We start from the raw sequence: 18,422 nt of genomic DNA, 5'->3' as shown, positions 1-18,422 counted from the left end.
CTCGGTCCCAGCTCCTGCCCACCTAGCAGTTCGAAAGCACGTCAAAGTGCAAATAGATAAATAGGTACCGCTCCGGCGGTAAGGTAAACGGCGTTTCCGTGCGCTGCTCTGGTTCGCCAGAAGCGGCTTAGTCATGCTGGCCACATGACCTGGAAGCTGTACACCAGCTCCCTCGGCCAATAAAGCGAGATGAGCGCCGCAACCCCAGAGTCGGCCACGACTGAACCTAATGGTCAGGGGTTCCTTTACCTTTACTATATTATATGTTTGGAAATGATGTTTGATGTTTTTTGACTTTCCAGAATATCAGTCACACATTTGATCTACAAAATCACATTGCACTATTTTCCTTCATTATGAGTCCAAGGTATCACTATACTTGCTTGTAAAATAATTGTGACAATAGCAATGCTGTTTTCCCCAATATTACGCTTTCTCGTCAGACTCTCAAACTGTTCTGCATTTTTCCAAACCATGCGTCTATGGTACGTTCCCCTTACAAACGCATATTGAAGGAAAGATAGAAGAGTTTCTTGCACCATGCAAGTGAAGATAAGTAGCTAAGAATTACAGGTTTATTCCTGTGCCTTTGGGCCATGATGCAGTCTCTTTCACAGCTTCTTCATAAAACCACACACCTTATATGTTCATCGAGCATTACTCCACCCACAGCAGACTATTTTTGTGTTTTATGCCTCTCTCCGTTTCCACCCCCAACAATTCTCTGAAGGCTCTGAGTTGCTTGGCAAAGGAATTGGCTGCATTCCAGGTTCGGCAGGGATAGCTAAGACACCCTGCGGTCCTTTTATTCAAGATAGCATTATGGGTTTATCTTGCCTGTGAAGAAGAGAAATGTACCCAACCTGTCCTCCGTTATAACATCCTGGCTCAACCTGCAAAGGCAGCCTGCTAACCCTCTGGCCTATTAAGTACAGTATTCTCAAATGGGCTAGTTCTCTGTGTTGGCACCTTTACCATCAGACAACCCTGAGTCCATCTGCAGCTTCTTCTGCTCCCTAATTCTTGAAATAAGAGTGTAGAATCTAACAGGCTCACCAGTTACCAGGGTTCCAGAATGCCGTCCCCACACATGAACATAATCCTACTTATATTGTATCTTTGTGTGGGTCTTGGAAGCCAGCTTAGATGCCAAACTTGGCTGAAAAACAGTGTACAGATATTATGAATACCTAAAAATAATATTAAGAAGAGCCCTGCTGGATCAGACCAAAGTTCTCTTTGCACAGAGGCCAACCGGATGCACAGAAGCAGGGCCCACGAGCAGTAGCACTTTCCCATCCATGATCCCCAGTAACAGGCATTCAGAAGCATACTGCAGTTGGCTACAATACTAATGCTAATATAGCCCCCGTGACTTGTAGCTCTTCATAGCCATATCCTCCATTAATTTTGTCTATGGATATGTTACAAGATACAGAAATGGAAACTTTAAAAATCTAAGCACCACGTAGGCCTGCCTTATTTTTCTGTCAAACAGGATTCACTTCTCCACAGGGACACAGTTAATTCGGTCACCAAATATATTTTATTTGTATTATCAAATTTGTATCCTTACCTTCCTCTAAGGAACTCAGGGGTGCCTGTAATAGTTATCCTATTTGATTCTCAAAATAGTCACTTGTGGTAGGAAAGACAAGGCTAGTAACTGGCTCAAGGTCCCACAGTGAAAGAGATGTGACCCAGGTCCCTGGTTTCCAGGTGGAAAAATCAAAATTGGAGACAGAATTGCTAGATTCTAAAATTAAGAATTTGTCAAAAATGTATAACTTGCTGTTGAAATGGAACACTCAGGATGAAACGGTGAAATCAGCTATGATTAAATAGGCACAAGATGTTGGACATAATATAATGATGGCTGACTGGGAACAGTTATGGACCACAGGTATGAAATTTACGGCATGTAATGCCCTAAGAGAAAACTTAACGAAAATGATTTATAGGTGGTACATGACACCAGTCAAGCTTGCAAAAATTTACCATTTGCCTGAAAATAAATGTTGGATATGTAATGAGACTGAAGGCACATTCTTTCACCTTTGGTGGACGTGCCCAAGGATTAAGACATTCTGGGAGATGATTTATAATGAAATGAAAAAGGTATTTAAATATACCTTCTTGAAGAAACCAGAGGCCTTTCTCCTGGGCATGGTCAGCCAATTGGTGCCAAAGAAGGATAGAACTTTTTTTATGTACGCAACAACAGCAGCAAGAATACTCATTGCGAAGTATTGGAAGACACAAGATCCACCCACCTGGGAAGAATGGCAGATGAAGTTGATGGACTACATGGAACTGGCGGAAATGACTGGCAGAATCCGAGACCAGGGAGAGGAGTTGGTGGAAGAAGATTGGAAGAAATTTAAATACTATTTGCAGAAATATTGTAAAATTAATGAATGTTGAAATGATGTTGGATTGAAATGAAACGGTTTTAGCAATAAGGTTAAAAAGAATATGTAAAAATGGATTGATAATTAGATGAAAATACGAAGTTATAATATGTTAAGATATAGAATTATGATTAAACAAAGAGGGAAGGGATTTGCTGAATTAATCATGTGAACTGGAATACAAAAAAGGGAGGCGTGAGGAGGTCAGGAAACAAGTAAATGAAATATAAGACATGAAAATATTGATTAGTTTTTAATTGTTTTTTAATGTTAGAAAAATGTTGAAATGAAGTTATATGGCTTTAGTAGAAATATTATAAGGAATTAAGTACAGATAGGTTAATAGAGTATTAAAGGAAAAAATAAGGTTAGAATGAGTTAAGATAATTATAGGATAGAAAACAGAGGAAGATGGAAAGGAACTGCTGAAATAACTAACAGAAGTGGAATACAAAAAGGGAGGTGTGAGGAGGTCATGGAAATAAGTGAATGAAAGATGGGATAATGAAATTGTTTGATTTGTTTTATTGTCTTTGTTTTGCTGATTTGATGTGTTGTATTGTATTGTTTTTCTTTTTCTTTTTTTCTTCTTTTTTTTAGTGTTTTTGGAAAATATAATAAATATTATTTTTTTAAAAAAAGAGAGACGTGACCCAGGTCCCTGCGCTCTAACAACTCCAGATTAGCTCTCCAATTAGGTTATAACTTGACCAACAAAGTTTCTATACTTTGTCATCATAGACAATTTGTTGCCACAAGTGACGAAACTATTTTTCAGACAGAGGTGGTGTCAGAAAGGTTATGTTACAAATCTGACAAGTAGGGCACATAGGGATTATAAATTCACATTTTGATTAATTTCAGGCCACACCAGGATTAAAAAATTAATTCCAAAAACAACAACAACATTTTATGAGAGGATTAATCATAACATTTCTATCACAATAGCTAAATTGGATTGAAATGGCTGCATGAATTTACACCTTTGTTTATTGTTTGATAGCCAGAAGATTTGCAATTCTACACCAATTCTAGTCTGACATGGTCTTACCATGATGGGAAACCTCCAATGGAAAGTGTCAATATGAGGCTTAAGTACTTTATAATTTACTAAATAAAATAAACTAATTCCATTTATTTTAATTAAGTAAAAGCTACAATGTGCTAGATAGGATTACTGAATCCAGAGAAGCACAAAAGGTACAACATTTCAATTATATTTCAATTATAGTCAGATTAAGGGGGGCATGTTTTTCCCATTTCTTCTCTTCTCTTCTTCTTAGTAGTATCTTTTTTCTGTAAATATTAATTTATTTCTACAACTACAGAAAGATCATCAAAAAATTACCAGCCTAAGTACACTTCCTGAAACTGCAGAGATACACATGCAGTGTAGGACACCTGAGAAATCTGAATTAAGAAGAATGTTGTCAAATATATCCTGTTGTGTCAATTCCACACTCCGACATTCCAAAAGCCTCAACTGGCATAATTCTCATCCCAGGTCTTTTACAGAGGAAGAACAGATTTGGTCTCTTTTAAGAAATTTCAATAAAATAGAAGATTGAAGGAATATCCTAACAGCAGCATTGGGTGACCTGGTGGATGATGGGAGGGGGGCAGCCCTGTTGGTTCTCCCTGGGTGTCTCAACCATGGTCTATTTCTGGCTCATCTGGCTGGAGTAAATCTGGGAAGCAGAATGCTGTGGTGGATCTGGTTCTTCCTTGCAAGATGAATCCAGATGCTGGCGCAGGAGGACTTCTGTTCTACCTCATGGCACCTTAGGGCGCCTCAGAGCGCCATCTTATCCCCAGGCTTTTTACATGAAGCCCCTTGGGGGAAAGGAAGTCATCTGGAGTTTTGCAATAATGCTGATAACATTAAATTTCCACCTACTAACAGATATCTGGAGGTAGTTTTGGGATAGATGAGGGCAAACAAGCTGAAACTCCACTCTGAAAAGACAGCGGTACTGTGGGAGGAAAGGTCAGCCTATGTAGATGGAGGTCTGCAACTGGTTCTGGATTGGATTCCACTCTCTCTGAACCATTCAGTTTTGCATATTGGAGGTCCTCCTGGACTCAATGCTACCTGGGGAGGCAGAGGCAGCATCTGAAGTGTCATTTACCATCTTTGGGGTAGAACACCAGTCCGAGGCCCTATTTGGAAATGGTGTACTTTATCTCAATTACTCATATCCTGGTTATGTCCCAATTAAACTATGGTGGTGTAAGGTACATAGAATTGCCTTTAAAGACAGTTCAGCAGCTTCTGGTACAGAATGCAGCTGATGGGCGCTTGTGAACATTGGGTGTTCAGAGCCTACTAAATGGTCTTGACCTTTTTAATGCCCTAAACTAGCCTCATCAGGAGTGATGAGAGCTATCAAAAATATATGGAGGCCATTAGGCTGGGGGAAGCTACCCTATACAGTTTCCTGAGCCTAAATATGCCCAGGCATTAAGATCACCAAGTGACCATGTTCATATGTCCACCATATTGGACACATTGGCAGGTATAATAAACAGGGCATTTTCAGTCGTGGCCTTGTCACTGTGGAACTCCATTTCAATTTGTCTCCCTCATTGTTTTAGAGACCTTTTTACTACAACCCACCTTTGTTTAAAAATGAAAGGCTGGATTTTGAATTATTCTTTGAATGGCAGCCTCTGCTGTAAAACAAGTTCCATCAGGCTCCTCCCTCAACTGTCATGTACAATAGCTATTCCATAAGGGTGTAGGAGAGAGAGAGAGAGAGAGAGAGAGAGAGAGAGAGAGAGAGATCGGACTGCAGCGCCTCTCCATCCACTCTGCTGAAAAACCAGCAACTTTTGGAGCTACCTCTGCTTTTCCCTCCTCCACTCTCCCAACCCCTTTTCCCTTTGTGTCACATCATGTAAGCCAAAAGGAAGTGACTGCCTTATCACTGACATTTGTAAGTAACTATGAAATAACTAGCTGAACAGCGGGAATAATAACGCTATTACAGTGGACGTTCGGGTTGCAAACGTGATCCGTGCGGGATGCACAATTGCAACCCGCAGAGCTTGCAACCTGCAGCGGCATGTCTGTGCGCACGCGGGTTGCGATTCGGCGCTTCTACATACGTAAAGCACAATTTAGCGCTTCTGTGCATGTGCGACTGCCGAAACCCAGAAGTAACCCGTTCCAGTACTTCTGGGTTTTGGCGGTCCGTAACCTGAAGCGTCTGTAACCCAAGGTAAGACTGTACATCATTCTTGCTTTATGCTTTAATGTGTGATAACATTTAACTGTTTTGTTTGAATCACTGGTCTGAAATGATATGTGCTACTCTGCTAGTTTTTAACATTTTAAATAGTGGTGGGCTTTTAAAAAAGTTTTTAGGATCCTGATTGCCACCTTGGGATAACTTTTTGTTTTAAAAACACACTAATAGATAATCTGCTCTGGCAGTTAGGAGACCATGTATATTCTTCCAGAAATGCAATTAAGTAAAGCGTTTTTATTTGACTCAGCCAACACAATGCATAGGCTGGTAGGGTAGAAAAATGAAAGGTTGGGTAGCCAACCTGGTGTCAAAGATTTAATGGTTCCTGTGGCATCTTTCCATTCTGGATGCAGGTGGGAAGAACAAAGGAAACAATAAACTGCTGCTTCTTATTCACATGTAGAGATGGTTGGGAAGGTATTTTATATTGCTTTATTCTTTTTGTAAACCACTTTGAGATTGTTATTTTTAAACTATCAAGTGGTATATAAATTATGTGAACTAAAGAAATACAAGTGAGTTTAAAAACTAATCAATTGTCATTGTTGAAATATTGGCTCAGATCGGTTGCAAAAAAAGGCCAAACCTCATGAAAATGTGAAGAAAGAAATACTTGCCATTATTTTAGATAAAGTATATGAGAATTGTGATGATTTTTATATTGTTTGCACTTCAGTGTCTTTGGTTTAAAAAAAAAATCACTTTAACTACTAACAAATATTGTAGCTGATGTGCCAGAAGAAGCATCTCTCATGGTCTCTGCTGTAAGATAAGTGCATCATCTTAAAAAAGATAGTTTTTTTCAGAAGTACTGCATTATTAATATACATATTTATGCAAATTGATTAATCAACTAAAGCTCAAACAATGAATCAATTAAGTTTTCTTTTATTGCATGACAGCCCTGATTAACAACTAATTCAAGCCCTGTCAGGTATGACTAGTAGAGTTGAGGAAGGAATTGAGAGTTTTAGCCCTTACGTCCTGTCCAGCATCACTGACGCAATTATCTTAGATCAGAAGTGGGGAGCTACGGCCCCCTGGATGCTGTTGGACTACAGCTCTCATCATGCCTGACCACTGGCTATGCTCATTGGGGCTGAAAAGAGCTAAGGGTCCAGTAAAATCTTGAGGGCCACATGTTCCACACCTCTGCTTTAGACGAAGCAAAATATGAGACCATGTCTGCTTTCCCAAACCTGGCCTTTGCCTCTATTCCCTACAAATATAACCTCAGGTCCAGGCCCTGAGCAGAAGATAAAGAGTTATATTTTTGAGCGAAGAGTATATCTGGGAGACAGGTGGCGCTGTGGGTTAAACCACAGAGCCTAGGGCTTGCCAATCAGAAGGTCAGCGGTTCGAATCCCTGCAACGGGGTGAGCTCTCGTTGCTCGGTCCCAGCTCCTGCCCATCTAGCAGCTCAAAAACACGTCAAAGTGCAAGTAGATAAATAGGTACCGCTCCAGCGGGAAGGTAAATGGCGTTTCCATGCGCTGCTCTGGTTTGCCAGAAGTGGCTTAGTCATGCTGGCCACATGACCCGGAAGCTGTATGCCGGCTCCCTCGGCCAATAAAGCGAGATGAGCGCCGCAACCCCAGAGTCGGCCACGACTGGACCTAATGGTCAGGGGTCCCTTTACCTTTTACTGAAATTATATAAAGGGTGGGAAATTTCCACCTCAGAAACTTGGCTCTTATTTTGTTTTGTTCATACAAGCCAGGAGTGCAGAGAAGTGCCATACCCATTTCAAAGGGCCAGGGAATACAGTTTTGCGCCCCACAGCCATGTTGTCTGCAACTGCAGTTCCCTATGTTCCATCACAGAAAGGAATGACAACTGCTTGCTTATATGAGAGAAAGAAAAGGACTTGTAACCAGGGACAAAGCTGGCTTGTAAGGGGCTATGCCCTATATCTGAACCAGGAAGTCCCAGGGCCTGGGGAGAGAAGCAACTTCTGAACCCTCAAGTATCTTTCAGATTATAGTCCATTTACTTATCCCAGAAAACTCAATGGGAGCTCAATGGCATCCCTGTTCTCTTTTTTGATCACACTAGAACATGAGACTTCTGTGAACAGAGAAAAGGTTGATTTCTATCCCACTTTTTATAAATATTGCAAGGTACTTAATATGATTTGTTTTATTTGTAGAAGACTTTTAACATGAATATTGCATACAGCCCAAACTTGCTCAACTTGTACCATTTCAGACAATCAATGGAGCTTTGTGGAAAGAAACTGCGTGGAAGTTTTCGGTGGGATCGTGGAAACAACCTTTATTCAACATTTCAAACTCACTCAACTCATGTAAGTTCCTTACCAGTTAATTTCTTCATGGGCTGGAGCCGAACACTGATAGACTGATGTGTTAGTAATGGGGAGGATGGGAGAGAGCGGGACATGCCTTCCATAATCCGAATGTGCTGCATACCTTCAGGCACTGGGAGTGTTGGGATAGCATACTCTGGTTCAAAAGCACAGTCGTTCTCTGTGGAGCTGCCACCTGAGAGAAATATAACAAATAAAAGATCATTAACCAAGTATTGCCTCCTTGTTTAAAAGACATACATGAAGCCTTAAATTTGCATGCCACCTTTCCGTTACAGTGGTACCTCTGGTTGCGAATGCTTCTGGTTACGAACGCTTGAGGTTACGAGCTCCACTAACCCGGAAGCAGTTGCTCCTGGTTGTGAACTTTGCCCTAGGATGTGAATGGAAATTTGTGTGCCAGAAGTGCGTGCACAACGGGAGGCCCCATTAGCAAAAGCGCGCCTCAGGATAAGAATGGTTTCAGCTTAAGAACGGACCTCCAGAACGAATTAAGTTCGTAACCAGAGGTACCACTGTACAGTGGTACCTCGGGTTACATATGCTTCAGGTTACATATGCTTCAGGTTACAGACTCCGCTAACCCAGAAATAGTGCTTCAGATTAAGAACTTTGCTTCAGGATGAGAACAGAAATCGTGCTCCGGCGGCGCGGCAGCAGCGGGAAGCCCCATTAGCTAAAGTGGTGCTTCAGGTTAAGAACAGTTTCAGGTTAAGTACAGACCTCCGGAACAAATTAAGTACTTGACCCGAGGTACCACTATACTGGTTTACAACATGGGGGGAAACTACATAATTATAAACTTAACAAAAATAATCATAATAAATAAAACATCCAAAAGTACACAACCAAACTGAACAATCTCCACATAAATCGTATCTCAATGCCTGTGACATGGAAGATGGAGCAAGCTTGTTTTCTCCTGCTCTGGAGGGTAGGACTCGAACCAATGGATTCAAGTTACAAGAAAGTTACAACTAAATATCAGGAAGAACTTTCTGACAGTAAGAGCTGGTCGACAGTGGAACGGTCTCCCTCGGGAGGTTTTGAACTCTCCTTCCTTGGAAGTTCTTAAGCAGAGGTTGGATGGCCACCTGTCATGGATGCTTTAGCTGAGATTCCTGCATTGCAGGGGGCTGGAGTAGATGTCCTTTGGGGTTTCTTCCAACTCTACAGTCCTATGATTCTAGTTTTCTCTCTGGCTCTACTCACCCTAATGTGGCTCCCAAAATATTACCTCTGAGGAAAGGTGGTCCTTGATGGAGGGGGGAGGGAATGTCCTAAAACTATCAAAAACTGGAAAATCTTTAAATTTCCATAGTGAAAGCCTTGCGCTCTCAGGTGGACTCTATGATAAAAAGAAGCCAGTTTTCCTTCAGGACATCCCTGTTCTCAGCCTGGGGAGACAGTTTTATAAACTGCATTGCCAACGTGGGTTTAGCACCGACTAGCACATCACACAGTAGCTCATTTCTCTGGATTGCCTTGATCAGAAGAACTGAAACAGTGCCCAATCCCTCAAATGAATGCCTTCTGGGCACAGATACAAATTAGTAAGAAATACTGAGCATCTGAATTCATCCAATTAAGGCCAGGGCATACCATGCCAAATTCTGGTCAATGCACCAACTGGATCCCCCAGTCAAGTTTCAAATAGCAACCCACTGGGACAGGGAATAAGGTTAACTTGTGAAACCAGTAAAAAGCTTAATCGGCAAAATTGCTAATAAACTGAAACGTAATCCAGACAAGGCGGCAGTGCTCTGGGTCAGGAGGAACAAAAATCTGAAACTGGGGTTAAATGTTCTTTGTATGGGCTAATATTTCTCTTAAGAACCAGGTTCTGTTTGGGGATGCTCCTGGATTTAACTCAGCATCTGTGTGTTCAGGCGGCAGCTGCAGTCAGGAGTGCTTATACCTGGCTTAGGCTGAGCCGCTAACTGCACCCATTCCTGCAGAGATCATACCTGGCCATGCCAACACGTGCATTAATCATATACAGACTGGATTATCACAATGCGCTCTAGATGAGCCTATCTTTGAAGAGTCTTCAGACACATCACTTGGTCCAGAATGCATCAACAAGAATGTAAGTGGACAGCCATGCCTCTCCTGCAGCAACTGCACTGAATGCCAATCTGTTTCTTGGCGCAATGCAAACTGTTGGTGATTACTTTAGAGACCTAAACAGCTTGAATGAAAGATATATTAGAGGCCATTCCTCCCATTTCATCCTGTCCACTTCCACAGATCTTTCCATATGAACCTACCTGGACCCTGAGATCATCTTCCAAGACCCTTCTTCGTGTGCCCCCTCCTCGAGAGTTCTGGAAGGTGGCAACACAAGAATGGGCCTTTTCTGCGGTGGCTCCCTGTCTGTGGAATGCCCTCCCCAGGGAGGTTTGCCTGGCACCTTCATTATACACTTTTAGGCGCCAGGCAAAAACGCTCCTCTATAACCAGGCCTTTAGTTGACTGACACCCTATGTCCTTTTAATAATTAATATTAATATTAATAATTTATACCATGCCCATTTGGCTGGGTTTCCCCAGCCACTCTGGGCAGCTTCCAACAGAATATTAAAAATACAATAAACACCAACATTAAAAACTTCCCTAAAATGTGTTTGGAGGGAGGTATTCGGTTGTTTCTGTTTTTATTTTTATTTTGTATTTTGTGGTTTTATATTCTGATTTTATCCTGTGAACTGCCATGAGACCTGCAGGTATACAGTGGTATACAAATTAAACAAACAGACAGACAGACAGTCTTCTTCTTTGTTTCACTCATGGCGGAAGCACAACTGACAGGAACTAGAGAAAGCACCTCCTTAGTAGCTACGCCCAAACTGCAGAACTCTTTGCGCCATGAGGCTGAACTGGTCCCTTCTCTTGCCATCTTCCAACAGCTGGAAGACTCTTCATTTTTATCCCAGCAGGTTTTGCCTTACAGTATAGATAATGTTTTATTCAATTATGTTTATTTTTATTTATTATGTCCCTATCTTATCTCACATTGCCTGGTTTTGTATATTGTTATTTTATTATGAGGTTATGGTTTCAACTACAGAAAGCCACCCTGAGTAAGTTGCGTGCATTAGAAAGGCAGGATATAAATCCCTATATAAATAAATAAAATATATTCCCAAGTCCTTCCTATTAAGTGTTGCAGATTCAATTGCTCATCCACTTCTCTCATTCTCCGTTCTTTACTTCTCCTCCAAGGAAAGCCACACTCTGTTTATTTAGCCATGCAAACAATGATGAGGAGATTGCCTCCTGTACTGTATATGTTTTAGAGAACTGTTTAGATTAGAGAACTTATTACAATTGTAAAAAACAAAACAAAAAACAGACAGGCATGGGCTCTATCTATCCAACGTACAGTGGTACCTTGGGTTAAGAACTTAATTCGTTCTGGAGGTCTGTTCTTAACCTGAAACTGTTCTTAACCTGAAGCACCACTTTAGCTAATGGGGCCTCCTGCTGCCGCTGCGCCGCCGCTGCACGATTTCTGTTCTTATCCTGAAGCAAAGTTCTTAACCTGAGGTAATATTTCTGGGTTAGCAGAGTCTGTAATCTGAAGCGTATGTAACCTGAAGCGTATGTAACCCGAGGTACCACTGTACTGCTAAACTAAAGAGAGTTAACATTGAACTTGTTCCACTACAGGGTCACCTTGTGCAATGAGATTTTCTGCACAAACCAAATTGACACTGCTGGGTACAACCCATTGGCTCATCTTGCCTTAGAGAGGTATTAGCGCTAATACTGTTATAATGTATTTATTAAATTTATATCCTGCCCTTCTTCCCAAAGCAGGGCCACAAGAATGACCAAGTGGCCATATTCTGGATTGGAACAATGAAGACCTACAATAAAAATGAAGTAATCTCCAATGTCACAGTCTGCTAACTTACTTGTAATACAGACATTCCACAATCTGTGTAGCTAATAAGTTACTGACAGAAAATTAGATAACTTTCTATCAGGTATTTAATTAGATTTCTGTTCAAGATATGAGACGAAGGTTCATCTTCCATATTTTGATTTAATTACTTCCTAGAAATATTAAAGTGTCTACTGCTTGGAGAACTTAAAACTATCAAGTGGGTTTTAAATGCTTCAAAATAAATAAATGTGGAATTTTTTTGCAGGTGGAGCAAAAGAGGAAGTATGCAAACAGCTGGCACAGATCTGATTTAGTGGAGCAAGCAGGTTAGTGCTCAGAATATGTTTCCACTGATTTCTTGAAGCAGCCCAACTGAACTGCATTCTGATGTGGTATTTTCTCTGAAGAAAGCTGCTGCTGCATTATCATATCCCATTATCCAACAGATATGCATATTTTTATTCCCTATTCCCAATAAAGTATACTCAACAAAGCCCACTACAAAAGGAGAAGTGGGGGCTACTAATTCAAGGAAACAGAAGATTATTTTGTCTAAATCACATTTAACGGAAGTACATATATAAAACTATTCAAGGAGTCTATCTTCATCCTTAAATGTTTGGCATTTCTAAAAAGACTGTGCATCACTACAGACTGAAATACATTAAAATATCATATCACAAATGGGCTATGCAAGGCATATGCAATATCTGGAAATCCATGGTTTACTTACCTTGCCCAGAATGGCTCTGACAGTAGTCTATGCTTGCCTGCCTTCGGTCTGATGGTTCCTCGCTTCCTCCATCTGCAGGAGAACCAAAACAGCACAAGTAAATCAGCAAGGCAGATAGATCTGGCAGACGCAGCTTCTCTTCCAGCAGCATCACTATCAGGCTAGGAGGCCGGCTGGTTTTCTTTTGGTTGCAAGAGGAAGCAAGCAACCCAAGAGCAAAATCTCTTTGGTTCATGTCATTAGTCCTTGAACCAAAGGCCCCCCCAATCTACTTTAAGAGTCTCTCAATGCCTCCACAAATATCTGGACAAAATCACAATGCCCATCATTTAATTTTACAAGAGAGCTCTAAACCATTTAGATAAACTGATTGAAAGCAGTACCGGTAGTTGATAATATTCAAAATAAAACCGGTAGTTGAAAACCAGCTGCTTATTCTATGAAATATTCCTTGACACTGAATTTATTATCCAAGCAATCATAATACACAAGTGTTTCTTATATTGTGGGGCTGTTCAGAAAAAAAAGCAGCAGAAACTAACATGCAAATAAACCTTTGTGGATAAATGGGGACATGGAAATCTTATGCAATTAACCACACGTCATTCTCATTGATCAAATTACCAGATTAGTTACAATAGATAAACATGTCAATACATATATACCAGAATGCGTGGCATATTCAAACTAGAATGTGCATTGAAGTAAAGCCATTAACAGCTAGCTGAATATTGTATTAACTATATGAACTATAAATTTTATTTTTTGAACTATAAATTTTCTGAACTATATATTTTATGAACTATAAATTTTCATTTTTACAAATGAAAGAGCGAAGGAGGCAGACAATACTAGATAGAAGCAGCAGGACAGGCTACACACTTGAAGCGTTCCATGCCAAATGTGATATTCACTACCACATAGCCTTAAAAATCTAGGCCTACCCAAGCAAGAGTCACAAATACACACACACTTAAGAGTGAGACTTCCAATGCTAAATAACTTCCACAGAGAAAGTTAGGCCTCAGATTCTCTTTGGAAACCTTCCCCAAATATCTTTGATGCCACCATTCCAAGTCTAGAAGGTGTCTACAGGAGTAAACACTTAAAATTCTGAAAATCATGTTACTGTCAAGCCAAACATCAATTGGAGATCAATGAAGAAAAAAAGATACAAAACTTAAATCAGTTTGTTCGATAGACTCATTGCTGGGAAGCAGTTTTAGCTCATGCTTCTTTATTTGTCAATGCTACTTTGATGCAGTGTTAGAAACTGAGATATGACACCTTCAACCTAGGTTATGGGCACAACAACGGAATGTCTAGGCACGCTTCTTTTATAACAAGAATACAAAGCTGAAAATGAATGAACTGCAGCTAAAATATTATGTTCATTTTCCACATGGCCAATGGTTCCCCTGCCCACCCCCCTAATATTATTACGAGGGTCTCTTCTATAGGCTTCAGAGAATAGCTGGATGTGGGGAGGCAGAAAAAGCTCCTCCTTTCCTTCCACAAGGCAGTTTCAACCTGAAATCCTAGGCTCAGCAACTGCTCACGCTAATGAAACTCCCAGTCGCAAAATGCGCCAAGAACAATGGGAGTTTCAAACACCGCTTTAACCTGGATATATTACAAAAATAGGGAATTAAAGACAATTAATACCAAATGGTAGTTTTGGCTGCAATTCTAGGCACACTTAGGTGAGTTTCATTGGATAAGGTGGGATCTCTGAACAGATTTAGGAGAAGGCAGTTTGCGTATTAAATTGCAAAATCACTTACACGTACTTCAGAAAGACTCCCATAAATTTATTTCACCATCAATTAATCAAAAATCTATTATTTAAAAGGCATATGATATGAGTAACACAAAAAAAACTATTTCATAGGTTGGCAGTCCTTATTTGTTTTGCTGATGTCTCTATAGGATTTTTAGGATTTTGCTACAGCTGGGGTAAAGAATCTTTTTCAGCTCAACACCACAGTCCCTTCCAGGCAGCCAATCAGGGGATAAATGCTAACTGGTAGGCGGGACCAGAGACAAAATAGGGAGGAGTAAATGTAAATTTTTACCTTTGTGTATTAGCCTAGTTTGTTCACACACTCACAATCCACTCTATTCTCCATTGAGGCAAGCATGAAGCGCTCAAAAAGAGCCCCGGAGTGGGTGTCAACGCATGAGAGTCCCAAGGGACACATAGAGAGGTCTGGAGGACCATATGTGGTCTCCAGGCCTGAGGTTCTCCACTGCCGTGCTCCCGTCCAAAGCCATGAGAGCAGCTATTACTTGAGAATAAGGAAGAGATCTTCATTCAGGCTCATAGCAGTACAACCTCAGCAGCCATCACAAGGTCCAGAAGTCATAACTGAACAAAAGCTACAAAGATGTCCCAATAGTTGGCACACACCTCTTGCCAAGTTTTTAAAGATGAGCGAGTTCACGAGATTCTCTTTCCCTATGGATCTGCAAGGCACACCCATCCATACTCATCTGGGTAGGTGTATCTGATGCCCCAATGAAGGTGGCGCCTAGCTCTCTGTGACAGGATTGTGCCCTTCCCCTCTGCCTCCAGCGCCATCACTGTCCAGCTCCTCCCTCTGGCTGGTCAAAGTCTTCCTTGCTCCCTTGCTTCCTTGCTGTAGGTATTATTGGTACAGCACATAATAGAATGGAGAATAGTACAGTGGCATGTCTAATTGAGTCTTATATATCAAGCCGGAAAAGTTACTAGCCTGTTTTTTTAAGAGCTCTTAGAAGACTAGCAAAAATTAAAAAAAGCTTTCTACCTGGTGGGCTAGCAGAGAAGGGACTGAGAAATCTCTCCTTCCTATGCCAGCCTGCTCACTTGCCTGCACAAAATTAATTCCATGCACTTACTTGCAAGGAGTTCTTACGTACAAGACTGATCAAATTAAATTCTGCACAGGTTGTATGAGTCAATGATTCATTTGTGACAAGTATTACTCAAGGGAAAACTAAGGTCAAACAGCATGTACAAACAGTGGATTTGAGAATGCCACATCCAAACTCCAAATGACAGAAATTCTCCATAGCCCTTAACAATTATGCTCTTGGAAGCAAATGCCTCCACGGGAAATGAAAAATCCAAGGAGTCTGAAAATTTATCTAATATGAAGCGTATCTGGTGTGTCATGGAGCTGGTGTCCAACTGCCTTGCTGTTTGTCAGCTAAGCTATCATAAAAGCTATCAACCAACTGCTTTGCTACAGTCACATATGCTGAATTACTGAGTTCCTTTGGCTTCCTCTGATCTGATAGTATCTACAGTATAGTCAATCCCTCTGAAGGCAGAGAGCCTTCTCAGTAGTGGCAACTGCCCTGTGGAACGCCCGCCCATCTGATGTCAAAGAAATATACAACTATCTGACATTTAGAAGACATCTGAAAGCAGCCCTGTTTAGGAAAGTTTTTAATGACTGATGTTTTAATGTATTTTTAATATTTTGTTGGAAGCTGCCCAGAGTGGATGGGGAAACCCAGGCAAATGGGCGGGGTATAAATAATAATAATAATAATAATAATAATAATAATTATTATTATTATTATTATTATTATTAAGCTTCCCTTCCTCCTATGCTCATGTTTCTTGAAAGTTGGGCATGATAGTAATATAAAGAACAATGCAGTTCACTCATATTTTTTTTTTATATAACTGCTACAGAATTTGTGTTTATATCTTTCAGGATGCTTTTCTACTGCATATATTTTAGTTTATTTTTTGTCAAAGCAGTAATCTGTAAAATACAAGCATATAGTTGTGGCAAGGTTCCTTCAGCATGGAGGAGAAATACGCTGCAACAGGGAACTGCATTAAACAAAGGGTAACTCTAGGAACTGGGACAACTCAGCCTGTTCCTGTTGTTGGAAGGAAATCTGTTTGCAAAGAATCTCTGGCTCTGCTCACCTTGCTGGTGGAAGGGTGGCGCTCTCCTATCTGCTAGAGAAATGACGGAGTGGAGCTTCCCACGAAAACATCAATACACAGTCTCCAGGCTATGGATCTGGTGCCCTTCCAACTCACACCTTACATTAGGGACTTCAGTCTCACAATTCCTTCTAGAGCTCCCGGCCTTTCTTATCTCTCCCACCATAGGAGTTAACTGCAGGGTGCCGTGGGTGCTTTGGCACCCACAATAATATAAATGTGGGGGTCAGGCACATGAAATTTATGCCTAAAACCACTCAGCTGGTCTCTAAGGTGCTACATTATAATTTTTAAATTCTTTTGGAAGAATTCTTTTAAAAACTTTCTTAGATCATATAACTTTTTTGCAGACTTGGTTCTGTTAACGGAGTTTTTAGGTTTTTAAGAAGAGTCTCTTTAACTATCTTTTTAAAGAACTGTTTTAATTTATTATGTGCATGCATACGCATGTGACGTCACATGTACACCTTGCAGCAGCGGGCACCCACAATCCTGAGGGTGAGATGGCACCCCTGTCTCCCACACCTAAGTGAAGATGGTGTAATACCATTTCTCATTTGGCTCTTAAGGAAAGAAGAACAAAATTTAGCCAGAAGCAGCTTTATAGGTATCACTACTTTAACAAATAGATTATGAGTTATTCACATACAGAATAGAGAGGAAATGAGTAGTAGTTTTACTGAGTTCGATACTATTTACATACTCTCTTAACAGGCATGATGCAGCTCCGTCTTCCAAAATCCTGTTCCCGGGAAAACACAACCAATCCATTATCTCAGTTTTAAGGAAGCAACTTAACTTCCCCACCCATATACTTCTGCAGCTGATGACAACTAAAGATTAATCTCAGTGTCGGAACCATAAAAAACTGCATAGGTAAAGGTAAAGGGACCCCGACCGTTAGGTCCAGTCACGGACGACTCTGGGGTTGCGGTGCTCATCTTGCTTTATTGGCCGAGGGAGCCGGCATACAGCTTCCAGGTCATGTGGCCAGCATGACGAAGCCGCTTCTGGCGAACCAGAGCAGCGCACGGAAACGCTGTTTACCTTCCCGCCGGAGCGGTACCTATTTATCTACTTGCATTTTAACATGCTTTCGAACTGCTAGGTTGGCAGGAGCAGGGACGGAACAACGGAAGCTCACCCCGTCGCAGGGATTCGAACCGCCGACTTTCTGATCAGCAAGCCCTAGGCTCTGTTGTTTAGACCACATTGTCACCCATGTCCCTGAAGTAGGCGCTTGCAAATGAAAGCTCATGTCACAAGAGGTTTGCTTGTATTTAAGTGCCAAGGAATCTTTGATGTGTTTTCTATGATAGACTCATTATCTGCAATTTAAATACAATTTAGGCGTGTCCGACACTTCATGACCCCATGGACCAGAGCCTGCCAGGCACTCCTGTCTTCCACTGCCTCCCGCAGTTTGGTCTTAAAATACTAAGACAAATAAATTTTATAAAATATAGAGCAACAGAGTCCTCTTAGGCCAACTAATGGTCTGTTCAAGAACTGGTGGCACAAGCTCCCTGGCCTGGGCTTCCTAGCTTCCACATTCCCTCAGAGCACACAGGTCTTTCTTAAGCATTCCCAGGTCAAGTGAGGAAAAGTGTGTCCAATACAGTGGTACCTCGGGTTACAGAAGCTTCAGGTTACAGGCGCTTCAGATTACAGACTCTGCTAACCCAGAAATAGTACCTCAGGTTAAGAACTTCGCTTCAGGATGAGAACAGAAATCTTGTGGCAGCGGCGTGGCAGCAGCGGGAGGCCCCATCAGCTAAAGTGGTACCTCAGGTTAAGAACAGTTTCAGGTTAAGAACGGACCTCCAGAACGAATTAAGTTCTTAACCTGAGGAACCACTG

General features: G+C 41.2%; 1 protein-coding gene and 1 long non-coding RNA gene across 2 annotated transcripts in view; one reads left to right on the top strand and one right to left on the bottom strand.

Annotated features, from left to right (window-relative positions):
- TANC2 (tetratricopeptide repeat, ankyrin repeat and coiled-coil containing 2) overlaps positions 1 to 18,422 on the bottom strand; it is a 192,730-nt gene that overhangs the window by 112,244 nt on the left and 62,064 nt on the right. The window contains exons 4-5 of the mRNA XM_080976441.1: positions 12,614 to 12,685; positions 7,981 to 8,163 (exon numbers count right to left, since the gene is read on the bottom strand). Coding sequence (XP_080832567.1) covers positions 7,981 to 8,163; positions 12,614 to 12,685 — 255 coding nt within the window. The remainder of the gene's footprint in view (positions 1 to 7,980; positions 8,164 to 12,613; positions 12,686 to 18,422) is intronic.
- On the top strand, positions 7,301 to 17,429 carry LOC308460693. The gene is made up of 3 exons (XR_013978729.1): positions 7,301 to 7,967; positions 12,146 to 12,206; positions 17,277 to 17,429. It is a non-coding gene; the product is annotated as an uncharacterized lncRNA (long non-coding RNA).

This window comes from Podarcis pityusensis (genome assembly GCF_964106645.2).
Source record: "Podarcis pityusensis genome assembly, chromosome: 13".
NCBI classification, from domain to species: domain Eukaryota; kingdom Metazoa; phylum Chordata; class Lepidosauria; order Squamata; family Lacertidae; genus Podarcis; species Podarcis pityusensis.
The sequence above is the reverse complement of the archived record's forward strand: the minus strand, read 5'-3'. Positions and strand labels throughout refer to the sequence as shown.